The 16,071-nt window shown below is 32.7% G+C and overlaps 1 protein-coding gene and 1 long non-coding RNA gene across 2 annotated transcripts; one reads left to right on the top strand and one right to left on the bottom strand.

Moving 5' to 3' along the window:
- Positions 1–2: 2 nt before the first annotated feature.
- LOC110993015 (probable DNA mismatch repair protein Msh6) lies at positions 3–15,416 on the bottom strand. The gene is made up of 20 exons (XM_045631234.1): positions 15,128–15,416; positions 14,782–14,928; positions 14,548–14,662; positions 14,243–14,429; positions 13,452–13,586; positions 12,908–13,043; positions 12,241–12,380; positions 11,363–11,497; positions 11,024–11,213; positions 9,943–10,050; positions 9,210–9,399; positions 8,658–8,813; positions 7,975–8,221; positions 5,667–5,822; positions 5,036–5,170; positions 4,319–4,537; positions 3,343–3,522; positions 2,520–2,697; positions 1,450–1,601; positions 3–1,074 (listed from the first exon to the last, which is right to left on the bottom strand). Exons 1-20 carry the CDS (start codon positions 15,372–15,374, stop codon positions 802–804), a joined length of 3,426 nt encoding a protein of 1,141 aa, XP_045487190.1. The 5' UTR covers positions 15,375–15,416; the 3' UTR covers positions 3–801.
- LOC123689765 lies at positions 14,019–15,835 on the top strand. The gene is made up of 3 exons (XR_006750651.1): positions 14,019–14,110; positions 14,794–14,901; positions 15,796–15,835. It is a non-coding gene; the product is annotated as an uncharacterized LOC123689765 (long non-coding RNA).
- The last annotated feature ends 236 nt before the right edge of the window (positions 15,836–16,071 follow it).

The following is a 16,071-nucleotide window of genomic DNA, read 5'->3' as shown; positions in this document are numbered from 1 at the left end:
TGTTTTTATTGTAAAAAATATTTATTGGTTCACATGGTGGGCCAAACAATCACAATTATAATAGTAACATTAAAAATCACATTTTAAAAGGAGTTTTACAAAAATCTTTAGCAAAAAATAATTGTACTTTTACTGCTAGTTTTATCAATTAGTATCAAAATGGCACAAATGCAGGTGCTGATAAAACATTAAGAAGTATAACAAACTTATATTCTAGGACGATAAAAAAATCAAAAACCTAACCTAACAATACTTTCAATGCCTCAGAATATTTTTAAAAATCATATTTAGGCGAAGAAACAACAGTGGTGTGGTTATAATTCTTGTAACAATATTTTGGTTGCAAAGTAATAAAGACATTGGAACTCAAAATGAAAGAATCTATCTCTTACGTTTATTAACTTATTTAGGCTCTAAGGATGAAAGCGTAAAGGAACTCCTTTTTTTTAATTTCAAGACTTAACAGTTTCTCTATAAAAGTCGTTAGATCGTATGTTAAAATTTATATTCTTCAATTCTCATTGGGACTATTTTAACAACCTTATAAAAAATCAGTAAATATAAAAATATCATAACGATTTTACATTGGAATAATCATTAGAATCTGAAGCAAACTTAAAAAAAAAATTGTTTTAGAGGTTTTAAGGCCCGGTAACGACATTCGTTTTTCAAATTAAACCAGCTGCAATTAAATACTATGCTTGTCATATACTTTTTTAAACCTAAGGGGCAGGCTTGAGTCTTTCGACCATACCTAGGTACACAACACATCTTATCATCATCTAGATATTTAAAAAAAAATTAAATTGTCAATTCCGCAAGAATTTTCCTCATATTTGATACTTGACCAATCTTCATTATATCTTTGAAAGCCCTTATTAGATTAGCTTCGGCTTCGAGTTTTTTCGATATATTACGCGCTCGACGCGTTATTTCTTGCGGGATCCCTGCTAATTTTGCGGCATTAAACCCATAGGATTTTGGACAAGCACCAGGGCTCAGTTTGTATAAAAAGGTTATTGTTTCTTCTGGGATATCATCAGTTTCCGTTTCCTCCGTTTCTACCATACATGCCTAAAAACATACAAGATTTAAAATATTACTCGCACTATTAAAATAAATTCCATTAAATTGTAAAATATAATAAAAGTTGATATAGAAGATGACAATGAGGATTTCTATTCAAAGCCGGTATTGTTTTCCGCTTTTAATAACAAAAGAAAGAAACAATTATTTGCCTCATCATAGCGGACTTTTAAAATTATTAAACGTAGATATTATTTTATTCTCTGGATATTTATCTTCTAATTATATACTGACATATTAAAACGCCGCGTCGAAATAAAATTTAAAATCAAATAATCAAGTTTTCATGTACTTGCTTCGAAATACGAGCATAACTCATTCAGATTTATAATTATAAACACAAGACATTTGGAATATACTAACCATATGCCCCAGTTGCACATTAGGGTGTGTCGCGAGGTGTGTGACGAGTGTGTGATAATGTGTGGAGAACAACACTCTACATCCACGCTCTGCCAATTCCACACACACTCCACTTGCTATGGCCGTACCGTCGTATGTACTTGTCCCGCGACCTGAATTTGCAAATAAAATAACAATTTTTGAAGTTATACTTCTTTTGGCGCGATGGAGAAAATTATGAGAGTGAATTTTTACGATTCAGTTACACACTGCTAAATTCGATAACTATGTTCAAGTTGTATATTCTAGTATTTTTTTTTATTTAGAACACGTGTTTCGTAACAGTACAACTAAACAGCGTGAATAAATAAATATTTTTTAGTGTTTTTAAATAAATTTCATATACGACGGTGATAGTATTTACTAATAATTTATTAATTTTAATTAAAAATTTTTGATTAATTTTAAATCTATCGTTAATCACTAGTGCATTTCAGTTATGTTTTCCATACGCCAAAGACGGTTAATTAGTGTTTTCAAATTCCTGATTGATTTATTTAGAAATAAACCCTTGAAGAGATACGGCGTTTTCTATCCGACCCATAGCTCGTAACAAAATATTAAAATTTCATCACTCACAATAGTGGTATACATTAACCGGCTTTAAAGAAAGGAGGTCATCAGTTTGACGTGCATGTTGGAATATGATTTAGATTACAAACAGTAAAACTGTATAGAAATGGATATATTTGTAATATGTATTTCTAACAATAAATAATTTTAAAATAACTGTGCTAAATTTCGAAAACATCCTTGAATAATTTAAGTTTCATTAAAATCACTTCAGTGAGATTTGAGATGAGTGTATTCACACATATAATTTTTTATTCCATATTAGACACAATATACAAGAAAGTTTCGATAAAATAGAGTGCACTGGCCCCCACACTAGGATTCCCTGTGTTGTGGGCAGCCAGTCTCTTCCTTTTCACATCTAAACAGTATTGCTTAATTAATTAATTCTACATAACACATCTACACTATTTTTGTACAATAAGAATATTTTCTGTATATCATCAATGATTACTCACCTAATTCATCCAACAACACAAGGGAATGAAGCGAGGCGTGTTTAATAATGGCCGCCGTCTCATTCATCTCCACAAGGAATGTGGAATGACCGGACAGAATATCATCAGAAGCCCCTAAACGGGTGAAGATGCGATCCACTAAACTGAGCTTGCATTCCTGGGCCGGGAAGTAGCTTCCCTGAAATATTTGTAATTTTTTTTCTTTTTTTTTTTTATAGAACAAACGGGCAGGAGGCTCACTGTTCTCAACTTTGAACTCAATTGAGAACAGCGCCATCTATCGCTAGCAATACAAAGTAGTGTCCTATTTCTACGACAATATAACGTGATTAACTCCATGACACAAAATTAATGAACAATAAAAAGCTGTATAAATAAGCATAAGGCATTTAAGTTTTAAAAAAGTGAGTGCAAATAGTGCACTTGTCAGAAGTGAAACTTCTTTGCAAATTAATTATTACCAAGGTAAAAGCCCCACAAGTTTATATACCATTATATCATCACTATATTCACACTATACAGGGTGTCCCAAACTTATGGGACATGAAGGAAAAGTACCTTAAATATCGTAGATCGGGTATTTGACTGACAGAAGACTTTGTTATTTTTAAAAGTCAGTTCTGCATTCATAGATTTTCTAAGCAAGGAATGATAATATCGGTAACAATCGGTCGTTAGCGGTAAGGCCGGTTTACGAAGTGTAAATATATATTTATAACCGATTTAATAACATTAAGATAATTTTTTTTACGTAGGTGCATAAGATTTTTCTCATTAGTTTTCATTTTATTTATATACTTAAACAACAGAAGATAATATATACCAAATGCGCAAGGACAGTTAATAATCCGACTTGTCTCATTAGAGTGGACTTCCCGCCCATATTAGGTCCCGTTAGTAATAACAAACTGGCTCCTTTCTCCCCAAGGGATGTATCGTTTGGGATGAAATCATTCACAATTGGTATGCAGGGGTGACGGCCTTCTACTATGCTTATGTAGGGCTGAAATTTTATATAAATCAAATTATAAATATATATATGTATATATATATATATGTGTATTTATATATATGTGTATTTATATATATATATATATTTATATTCTTACATATAAAATATAGAAAAAACTAAACTCAGATTTTTTATTATGTAGAATTGTAACATTTCCTAAGCGTTGCTACTAGAAAAGTTCTCCACCGAAAAAGGCACTAATTTGAACCAGTTCAGAGCAATAAAAATTGAAATGCTACCACATATTTTTCACCCAACAAAAAGTAAATCTAAATATTAACTTACTCCAGTGAGCTAATACAAAAGTAACGTATCTTTCAATATCACGAATAACTTATCAAATAAATTTTAATTACTTTATTTTATTTCTTTAGCTGGCATCACAGCCTACTATTCGCCATTAACCTACTTTTAATATGAAGGACTTAGTAAAATGGATACATTCACTAACAAATAAAATGTATGTAAACTCAGATGTTCAGACTCGTATTGAAGTTGCAAAATGTGCCCGAACAATAAGGTTCGTAATCTGACATGTTAAAAAATGATAGCTGTCAGAATTCTACGGCATTAAAAATAAAAATATAGGTATTTAAAATCTTAAAAAATAATTATATAGTATATCCATAGATTCAATGCCTGGCAAAAAAAAAATAACTGCATAATATATATATCCAAAAATGTATTTAATTATTTATAACTTACGACCTTAGCTTCAAAAATATATTTAGCTAAGCCATAAAAATAAATTGCAAATATTATCATAAAATTGTATTGCTAAGCTAACCTGTGTATCGCCAAATGTAACCTCAGGCAAACAAATATCGCTCGTCTGTTGTGTAGCGAATTCGCAAAGGGACAGTAACACATCCAACGTCGCAACACACTGTGCGGCAGCGGCCCATTGGGAATAATGACTAGAGAATTTCTCAAATATTCTACGACTGAGATCCTTTAGTACTACGCGTTTTTGCTCTTCAGCCGCCATCATGCGTGCGAGGAAGTCCTATAAAAAATGGGATATGGTTAATATTCGTAGCTATAAAATATAAATTATATATATTCATATAAAATTATTTAATTTTTTTTACATCAAAATTAAATACGTAATATATAGAGAAAAAAACTCAGTTTAGAAATATGTTTGGTGATTAATATTGTTTTTTAAATAAGTTGCCTGGAAGAGATCGCTTAGTAGCGATAAGTCCGCCCATCGCCTGCACCTTTTGAGTTTATTTTTATTCAATTCTTTTAAAAACTACTAAGATATATTTAACTTGCTATCTGCTTATATTGGCTTGCTATCAAATATTTTTGAAAAAGTTTTTACTTATACTTAAGTAGCCCCTTTATATATAATAACATGTTCTTTTTTTTGGCTCTAACACTGTTTGTGCATTAGCAACATGTTCTTAATGAAATAAAATTAAAGTATAATTTTTACATGCCATTAACAAAATGACAAAAAAAAGTAAGTAAAATCTACAAGATACACAAAACATACCTTTGTCTCAGCAGTAGAATATCTCTTAAATCCCTTCCTGGCGCCTTCCATATGATAATCTCCTCCTGCTTTGGATGCGGCATTTTGCGGAATTTCCATTTGGTACCTCTTTTTATCACTACCCACATATGTTATCTGAAATTTTTATAAATAGATACGGTTTACGAATAACGGAACGTTACGTAATAAAAAAACATGAAACAATGACGTTTACATAAACCATATAATTTCTACATTTAGCAATAAACAGTTTTTCATACTTTTTTATTTTTTTTATAGAACAGGGGGCAAACGGGCAGGAGGCTCACCTGATGTTAAGTGATACCGCCGCCCATAGACATTCTCGATGGTAGAGGGCTAGCGAGTGCTTTGCCGGCCTTTTAAGAATTTGTACGCTCTCTTCTTGAAGGACTTCTTCAATTAAAAAAAATACATAAATAGATCAAAACTCAGCGAAACTGTACAGCCATCAATCATCAATGCGATTTATGTTGTTCAATAGTCAACTTAAATAACGTCAGAGACATGTTTATCAATTTTAACAACTGTTCATATTACATCAAAAAGAAAACTTACATATTAGAATGTTTAACAAGTGATTTATGTTTTTTTAATAGTATTAAACATTTACCCTGCACTTGAAGTATTTCTCCTGTTCCACCAAGTAATTCTTAAGCTCCTGCTCAATTTCTTCGATAAGCTCCAAGGTGTTGTCATACTCTTGGTCCACACCAGCTTCCGGCAAAATTTTTCCTTCCTTCTCCGCTTGAGTTTGATTGAAGCCTTCCTTTAATATGAAAAAATTGCCATTAAATAAAATATTCCGCATGTCGAAATAAAAGTACTCATTTATAATTTAAGCGTAGAACAGACGAGATGAGCGAGAGAATTATCCGTCATCCCTTTTGATCGCCAAGTATTTGGTTACCCGTTTCTAACAGCCTACTGAATGTCTCTTATATATCTTTATAATATGTTCACATAAGCGATATTGTATATCTTATGTATTTCATATTTTCAATTTGTCAATACTCGGAACAAACGCAGGCTGCAATTTCCCCGTACTAATCTATCTAAAGTTAGTAATTCTTTTTTGGGAAAAGGGATAGTCTTCTTTAATAAAATCCCAGAGGCTCTTTTATCTCTGCCTTTTAATAAATTTAAGGAATGTATTAAAGAAAAGCTGTGTTCAAAGGCTTACTATAAAGTTATTGATTATCTAGTTGATAAAAGGGCCTGGGACTATTGCTGGGCAGGCTACTTCTAATTAATTTGGTATATTTATTTTAAATATTGTAGAATTGTTTGATGATTTGCTTTTTTTAAAAAAAGAGTATCGAGAGTTTTTTACGCCGGCTTTTTCTCTCTGCCAACACCTTCTGTCTTCTTTGCCGATGAGTAGGAATGCCAACAGGCTCGAATTTAATTACGTGGAATAAGTGATACCATTATGATCCTACGTTCCAAAATAAACGTATTTTTTATCATACGTATATATATTTTTCTATTGGCTTAGTACTGTAAGGATAGCGCATTATTTTTTTTAAATAATTAATAAATCTTGTATAATTACACTAATAACAATATAGGAACACGCGTATACGTGTTCTCTCGTCACGTACGAGTCACGTCACGTACGCAATCACATCAAGGTTGAACATAATGGTTTAATGTTCTGCGACCCCTGAATGGACGAAGGCGTCCTGGTTTAGTCAGCTTCGCATTTTACCTCCAAAGCGAAGCTACATTGAATTTAATAATACAACATTAAGTCACACGTAATATATTAATATTTTACTTTCGTCTGCTTTAATTTAATAACTTATGACGAATTTTTATTTTTCTTTTGTAATTAAATCTCCCAATATATAGATTCTAAAATAGTCAAACTATTGTCAAAATATAGATAACAAACATATTATCATTTTTATCTTTTCTATCGACATTATACAGTTCTTCAAAAACCTCCATCTACATTTTGGTCACCTGTTAGCTAAGTAATCGATAACGAGTTGCAGTGCGTGCATATTCGTACTATCAGCACTGACATTTATTTATTATTTTAGACCAATTTTTCACGAGCTCGATTTTCTGAGAGTACCAAGTTTGTATAAATTTGAAGCAGTTAGCCATAGTCACAGTCATAATATCTTTATTCATTTAGGTAAACATGTACACTTATGAACGTCAAGAAAAACAAATTAAATTAACCGTAAATTTACATTTACCACCAGTTCGCAAGTCAAGGGCGTAGAGCGGGTAAGAAGAACTGGCAAGAAACTTTCCGCCACTCTTTTCAATCGCCAAGATTTTAATACAAATTGTTTGAACTGGAGCAAATCAATCCCAAGGATTAGGATCATTTAGATATTCGTCACATTTATAAAAGGCTTTATTAATTAATTTACTTTTAACAAGGGCTTTGAATTTATTTAGTGACAGTTCTCTAATTTCGCTTGGGAGTTTGTTGTAAAAATGTTATGACTGTTAAGAATCCAAAATTATTTAAAACGTATAAAGAAACTTGCTTGTATATACCGAGGGATGCAACACGGCTGCGGGTGCCTGCATGTTGCACCACGCTACATTCCAAAAAAATTTACGCCATGGCTATAAGAATATTAAATCACCTTCCTAGAAGTTATAGATCGCTGCCATGTAATATTTTCAAGGGGAAGGTGATAAGGTTTTTAAAGGCAAGGTGCTTTTATAGCGTGGGCGAGTATCTAGATCATAAGTTTGATACCAATTCTAATTAACCTAACTTTTCTATTATTACGACATTATGTTAATGCTTCTATTATGTGACAATAAAACTAATGACATTTGCATGCCGATTTATGTATGGCGGATTTTGCGGATTTTTATAATTAATGTATCTAATTTTATTTCATATTACATTATCTTTATTTAACAGTAATATTAAACTAAATATGTACCTTAAAGAATTTCAAAGTCTCTCTATAATCAGGAAACTTCCCTTCCGGTGATAGCTGGGTGATCCTCTTCAATAAGACAGAGTCGGTGTCGCAGAATAATTCTGCAAGCTTCAACGCAGCTGTATACCCATTGAGTACCGAAATAAAATCCAGTACTTTTCTTTTGGAATAAGTCTTCTCTTCATATAAAATTGCTCTCGAATCCGGATGGTCTTTTGATTTCTTTAAATTCCCGAGGGCATGGACTCTGAAATATGTTAGTGACTTAGTTATGTCATATATTTGACAGACCTTTGTCAACTAAAAGGAAATGACTCAAAAACTGCTGAACCTATATTGATGACTTGTTGCCTAAGTTGAAACGTTCTAATTGAAATCAAAGATCATGTATTAGGGCCATATTCTAATTCGTATCTAAAGTCCAGTTTCAAGTCCATTTAAAGGTCGGTTACACACTTGCGAGACTTCTGGCAATGTGAGTGTCCATAGACGGGACGGTGTCACTTAACATGAAGTGAGCCTCTTACCAGCTGTCAAACTTCAAAACAGGGTTTGAAAGCTCTTGAAACAGGATTTAAAATTTATTATTGTGTACCAAAGTTTTAAAATTTCATATAAATTTGTGCACTATCCAAAATTTTTCATCATACATAATATCAAAATTCTAAAAAAAAAATTCATACTTAGCCAAAAGTCGTTCCAGATCTGGCAACGTTGTCAGCAAGTTCTTGACCTCTTGACAGATGTCTTGATTTTCAAATAGAGTTTTGACAGCTTCCTGGCGTTCCTTGATCACTGTCAAATCACAGCTCGGAGAACATACCCATTGATATAGTAATCTGTGGGGAAATATTTTGTATGTTAGGACGTAATAATGATTACGGAAGTGATGAAAAATGTTTTAGGTGTGGGACTCAAATTTCTGTGTCTGATTCGGGAACATTTGTGACTTCTAATAGGCATGTAGGTGATCAGACTATTGTGCCTGACACACGCCGTCGACACCGTCTAAGGCAAGTCGGTTTCCTCACGATGCTGTCCTTACGAGTGAGAGAGTGTTAAAACACAGAATTCAATTAATACACAGCCAGGATTCAAACCTAAGACCTCAGATGAGTTATTAGAGAAAAAATATTTAAAAATTAGAAGGTAAAGGAAATCACGAAAATGGAAATATCGACTTATTTTTATTGTAAAAAGAATAATACAATTTGATTTTTCAAGGAATAACATACCTTTTTCCCATGGGGGTAGAGCATAAATTTAATTTATCATAGAGACATCCCTCATCCTGTACTACACGAAGATTTCTCAACGTAATTGCATCCAAGACCATTGTACTACCACCAGTCCATTGAGTCTTCTCATTTTGCAAAGTCATATTAAGCACATCAGGGGGTGTATATTCAGAGAATTGAGACATACCTACACACATCAAATAAATAAATCAGTGGCACTAAAACCTTTTTAGGTCTAGGTCCAGATTTCCGTATCGGTTACATGAACATTTTTCTATCACATATGCAAGTCTTTTTTGTTTCTATTTTTTTATGTTACAGCATACTATACGTATAATAATACATATAACCTATTTTTTATTGGTTAGTTAAGAACTCTGCGGTTTACGTAGAAAAAAATCACAAAAGGAAATCCTAAAAAGTATTCATTCCGGAATATGGAACACTGTAAGGTAGTTTAGCAAAATGTTCCATGTTGGTATGTACTTAAAAGGCAGGCAAAATCACATTAAACGAGAAACGAAGTTCTCAGGAGCAGCTAGTAAGTATATATAAAAGTGCCTTATTTTATTAAGTGGTTTCTGACCGACCTATGTAAAAGACTTTCTACATGAATAGTATTTTTATCTAGGTAAGTTACAAACTTGCAATATATATTATAAATATCAATTGTGGTATATAATACACATAATAACATTAATACAGTGTATAGTTTTGAAGTAAGATTTACCTAAAATTTGTATATCAAGCAAACATTCCGTGAGAAACGCTACACAGCCTCCCAGAGCCTTAATTGCTAAACTACTATTCGCAGCCGGCGTTAGACCCAAAACGTCACCTGGAAATAACAACGTATGATTTTTAACAATTAAAAATACTGTTTAAAAAAATTCAAAGTTGCTAAAGGCTCTAAAGGTCTTTGCAGTATGCTTTACACATATCAACTCAGAAAGGGATCGTAAGCGTATCGCCTCGTCGTCAACCTTAAGCTGGGTCCACATTTGTAGCATGTTGACGTATCACGAACATTCGTATCGTATCTAGTATTTGTATCATAAATATGGACGCTCATTTTGTCCATGTCGTATTTTTAAGACGTATCCTGTAAACGACGCGTCCATACTTATCAAATACTATACATATCATGTCAGTGTATCGGCTTTTGCTTTACAAATATAGACGCTCACTTTTCTTCCGATGTATCTTTTGCTGGCGCGTGTATCATTTTGCGTCCAAACTAGCGATCATGATACGCGCCGAAGCCACGCAACGGAAATATGATACACCGAAACGCTACAAATGTGGACCCAGCTTAACGTATGTAACCAAAGCGTATCAGCAGCACCTGTACGTTAACTCGTCTACGGCTACACAACGCCGCGCTTACGGCTCTGTTTCGGCAAGAATGTCGCGGGGCAAGGGGCAAGGGGCAAGGGGCAAGGGTGGACGAAGAAACACGAGTTCGGGTACGAAGAGCCTCATCGCGGTTTGAAGCCTGTTCCGAGGCGAGGCGATTATGTTACGATATGGTTTATATGTTATTTTTCTTTACTTACAGTGCATCGTATGAAATTATGAGTATTTTTTTTTAGAACAGGGGCAAACGGCCTGATGTTTAGTGATACCGCCGCCCATAGACACTTTCAATGCCAGAGGGCTCGCGAGTGCGTTGCCGGCCTTAAGAATCGGTACGCTCTTTTCTTGAAGGACCCTTAGTCGAATTGGTTCGGAATTACTTCAGTGGGCAGCTGGTTCCACAAAGTAAAAAATAAAGTAATTTTATAATAAGTTAATAACAATATTTTATCTACCTTCATGTAAAAACTGCAAGATCCCCTCCGGCCACTGACCATTTTCATTCGTCCTGTAATATTTTTCGGCCAACAATTTCAGCGTTTTCTCTGGTGGCGCCATATTTAACGTCTCCCTTCTCGCACTATGACAATGTGTGGACAGAAGTTTACTTGTTCGTGTTGTGCATGACTTGCGATCGGAGATAATCTAATAAAATCAAAATTTCTTTGTTAATATTGCATAAATAGTTTCTTTATGTTTTATGATAGAAATTTTATGATAGATTATATAATTTATTTTGAGATCGAGCAAGAACTTTATTCCAAAAAAAATATATAAAATCGAAGAAATCTTACCAAAGCAGGTGGAAAATGCGCAAGGGTTGTGAGCAGCCTCGAAGAGTGTTTATCGTCTTTAAACTGACCGATGTGGAATTGACCAATAGACGTATCAACAAAACATACACCGTATGTACTTATTCCATTGTTTTCCTGAAATATGAGAAATATACTTGAACTATCTTAGAAACGATGACGTAATAAAAACAACAATCACCTTCTTGATTAAATAAAAATTATCATTAAAAAAAACGAAAATTTGTGTCACCCATGCCCCATTTGGCAAGGGCAGGTTGCCAGGGAGCTGTGACAGAAGGGCCATGTCATGAGGGTTATGCCCCATTTCCGGGCTACCGTCTCGTTTTACCACAATTTTTTCAATGATGTTGTTTTTAATTTTCTGTTAGTGGATATTGACACGCTGATTACATATGAAAATAGGCTTATTCACAAACTTTGAGTGTGTGAACCCTTTAAACTTTATTGCATAGTGTACTGTATTATATTATTTGATTCGATTTATTGATCGATTCGTATTAATTGATTCAAAGATTACCAAAACAAAACAAAAGTTTTTTTGCTTACCAAAACAAAAACATGTATTTTTATTTCTTATTATATATATAATGTTTTTTAACATTCATATTAACCAAAATGGTCATATATTTTAGAAAAGATAGCTTGTAACATATGCTGTAGATATAGCATTATGTTTGACGTAGTAAAGTTCTATGAATAAAATAATAATACTTTTTTATTATAAAATAATGTCTGATGTATAATTGTTGTTAAAAATATAATAGATCTATTATATTATCTATACAAATGCAAAAAAAACACGAGCGTCTTGTCTATTTGTTCCGTTACATAAAAAAAGAAAAGTAATAAAAATGTACCTCTTCAGCGACAGCCATCATAAACGGTGAGTTCGACTCCGAAGGACCATTGTCTTGAAGGCCGCAAACTTGTGCCCCTCGCAGAGACACTTGACAAATCTCACGACGAACCACTTTGTCATACTTACTTGTTTTTTGTTCTACATAGAAATTGAGATAATTATACATGACTAGATAAACTATATTTGTGTCCAAACTTGATACAAAATGTTATTAACAGACCAAAGAGATTAGACCTCAAACCTAAAGCTATGAAACAAATTCACAAAGGCATCAATTTTTTATTTCTAAAAAGATGTCAAATATGAGAAATATTTATAATAAGCTAAGTGTTTATTGAAAACTTCAAAGGTAGTTTTTAGTTTTATTATTTATTTATTTATAATTTATTACCTTATTCAAAAACATGCACATAACAAAAATAAAAAAACAGGTTTCAAAAGTTATAAGGCAGCGGGCGGCCTTATCGCTAACATTATTATTTTCTGAACATCCACAAATACATATCATAATTAGCCAAATCGGTCCAGCCAACCTCAAGCCAACAGCAATTTATTTTGATACATATTTATATATACTTATAATATAGTACATAGTTGTCTATATTATATCGCGAGTGTTCTTTTTTAAGCACAAAAAATATTATTTAGTTATAATAATTGCGTACCTCGTTTACATCTATCCTGCATCATTTCAGGGGTCTCTGTTTGTTCAACTCGAGCTACTTTATATCCCTTAGACACTAAAGTTGAAGACATTCGCGCGTATGCACTTTCAGGAAACCCCGAATGGGCAAATTCACCCTAAAAGTTATAAGTTTACGGATTACTTAAATGTTGACAATTAACACACCAAATTAGTTGGAGCTTAATACAAATAGAGCAAATTTCTTGTAAAGCAGTGTTGGCCTAGTGGCTGAAGCACATTCACATAAAAAGGATATCGAAAAAGAGATCCATCCCTGCAAGCAACGGACGATCTCTACTAGTTCCCAACTACAAAAGCAAGGCCGGTCTAAGAGAATGTGGCCATATGCCAATCAACCCTAAGGTGGTGCCTTCGAAAGTGGCTAGGCAGCAATGATATGAAATTGTTAAAGAATACATTATGAGGAAATTGAGGGTCTGTGTCAGGTACTAACGGCTGACCTATGCCTATTAAGAATGATTAGAAGCGGGTAAGGGAATTTTAATGTTAGAATATTACTTTACCTTCATGTAAGAGAATCCTAGTTCATTGACACCCACAGCGGCATCCATATGATACAACTCATAGAACTTTCCCACTTTGAAGAAAAGTACACAATCATAGTGCGCTGATTTTAACTCCCACCACTGTCTATGAGCCTAAAATAATAAAAATTGATTGTTAAATTATGTTAGGTACAACTCTTTTTTAATAAGAAATAAATATAAATAATTTAAGTGTATAGGTACATACGCTTAGTACTTTCCATCGGAAGTCCGAAAAAAAATCAGTTATAGTATAAAATCAGACAAAACTGAGAAAAAATTAGAAACTTAAAGAATTGAATTGCCTTTCATACATCTTTTTTTAACCAACTTTGTGATTAAAATTATTTATTTAGGTTTCCTACCATGTGTCTAATTTAGTAAGTATGACAAAACTTTCCCAAACTAAAAGTCACAATAAATTCCAACTTAAATAAATAGTGTCGTATATATATAATAGTGACTAATGGCTTCAGAGTGCGACCGAGCTGATTAGCTACTTATCTAATGAAATCAAAATGACAAAACTGATACAGTAATCAGAGGCCTAGACAAAGGCTTGTAGGGCCACTGTTATTTTTATTACCTAATTTAGTGATTAGTTCAAGGTTTTAATATTTATTTACCTCTCAACCCAGGTAATTAAATTGTTATTTTTCAATACATTGAAATGTATTCAATTGAAAAGGATGAAATAAAAACAATTCAATTGGTAATTATGACATTATAGATAAATATCACAACTTTCACATCAATGTAAGCTTAAATACCGGAGTCTGAGTCTTCATAAATTCCTTAGGTACATAAAGTGTGGTTGATTCATATTCTGGATGGTCTGGCCTACGTCCCTTGGCATCCTTGATTTTCTCTGGCTTGAGCCAGTCTAGTTTGCAATGAACCCAATCACCTTCCTCAGCAATAACTGGTGATTCTTGAGACTCAGTTTTAACTTGAATTCTACAAAAAGTGTTAAACTCTTAAGGAAAATACTAAATATAATCAATTAAAATCACCATGGCTATACATATCAACAACATATATCCCATATTGATGTTATAAATTTAATAAAACTTACGCAACTGGGATCTTCTTAGTTTTACTTTTTGGTGTATCAGAAGGGTCATATTGAAAACTTTCCTGCAATTTTTTTCCTAGTGAAGCATTTTTCTTTGATTTTATGTTATTATCTTCTGGAAATTTAAACAAATGAGTGTTATTTCAAACTAAGAAATAGAAGACAAGTTTTTCTCACCATTAGTTTGCTTATAAGGTAATAACAACTATCAGGAGGAAAAAAAGGAAATTTTACCTTTGTTTTCAGTATCAGAATCATCGGTATCACAAGGATTAAGACGGATTCTTTTTCTTTTCTTTGGTGCAATTGGAGATTCATCATCTGTGTGATTATTATTGTCTTTTCTTGGAGAGGGTGAGGTTTGCCGTTCTCTCTTTTTGTCTGCAACATGAATAGAATTATACTCTAAGCCTGAAGATATAAAAATAAGCCCTTAGCATTTATAAAGCATATATTACAGCATTATTCAACTGTGCTAGAAAAAGTAAACACCACACAATTAGATGCATGGATTCTGTAGGGAAACTAACCAGTTTGTCTAGAAACAATAAAAATAAAGTGAAGAAATTAGTGAGCTTACTTTCTGAAGTCTGTACAGTTTCTGTAGAAGTTTTTATTTCATTAGTTACACTAAGTTTCACTTTCTTCGTACTAGGCGGAGTTTTGGTAAAATAATTAAAAAGAGTATTATTAGTAGTAGCGCCGACGCTATTTCGCTTAGACATTTTTATATGAATAAGTAAAATAGAGACCAGAGAAATAACAATTAAGATTATTTGTGTATAAAATGTTGGTTGCGATTCACGAAAAATCAAAACATCGGTCATATATTTTTGCCGGTTTTTTTTTCTTTTGGCTCTAGGCTCTAGCACGATTTGTGCATTAGCCAGCGTCAAGTATTAGATTTTTATACTTCGCTGTTTTAATTATTTACAGTTTATGCATAATAAAAAACGAAGGAAACTTATCGCGACATAACATAAATGATTGAAAACGGAATAAAATTACGAAAAAATAAAATAAGGGGAAAAATAAATCAAAATTATAGTTTAATATTATTATTAACAATAAACATACTTATAATATTATATACAAGGGGATTTAAATCTCGAAGAAGTAAAAGTATTGGTAGTATTAAGGGGAATAGACAGAGAAACTAAAGAAGTATATTGTATTTGTAATATGTATTTTTGCACTTCTTGCCTACGTTATGTAATTTAACCCTGTTTTTTTTTCCTTTGCTCACAGTGGTTGTCTGGAAGAAATCTCTCGAAAGCGAGAAGGCCGCCAGTTGCTTTTCATGAAATTATGTTTAATTTTCTTTTTTTTATGTAATGCAACGAAGTGTTAATAAATACATAAGAATGGTCATACTTAGGACAAGAAAAGAAAACATGATCTCTCCTCCTGCCTTTACTGGACTACGCTGATTCATGCTCCTCCGATCTAAACGAGGATATGCAAAAATCTTCTTTTCATTTAACTATGTTCAATTTTAATTTTGTAATGTAACGAAGTGTTAAT

This window comes from Pieris rapae, chromosome 14 (assembly GCF_905147795.1).
Source record: "Pieris rapae chromosome 14, ilPieRapa1.1, whole genome shotgun sequence".
NCBI lineage: Eukaryota > Metazoa > Arthropoda > Insecta > Lepidoptera > Pieridae > Pieris > Pieris rapae.
The sequence above is the reverse complement of the archived record's forward strand: the minus strand, read 5'-3'. Positions and strand labels throughout refer to the sequence as shown.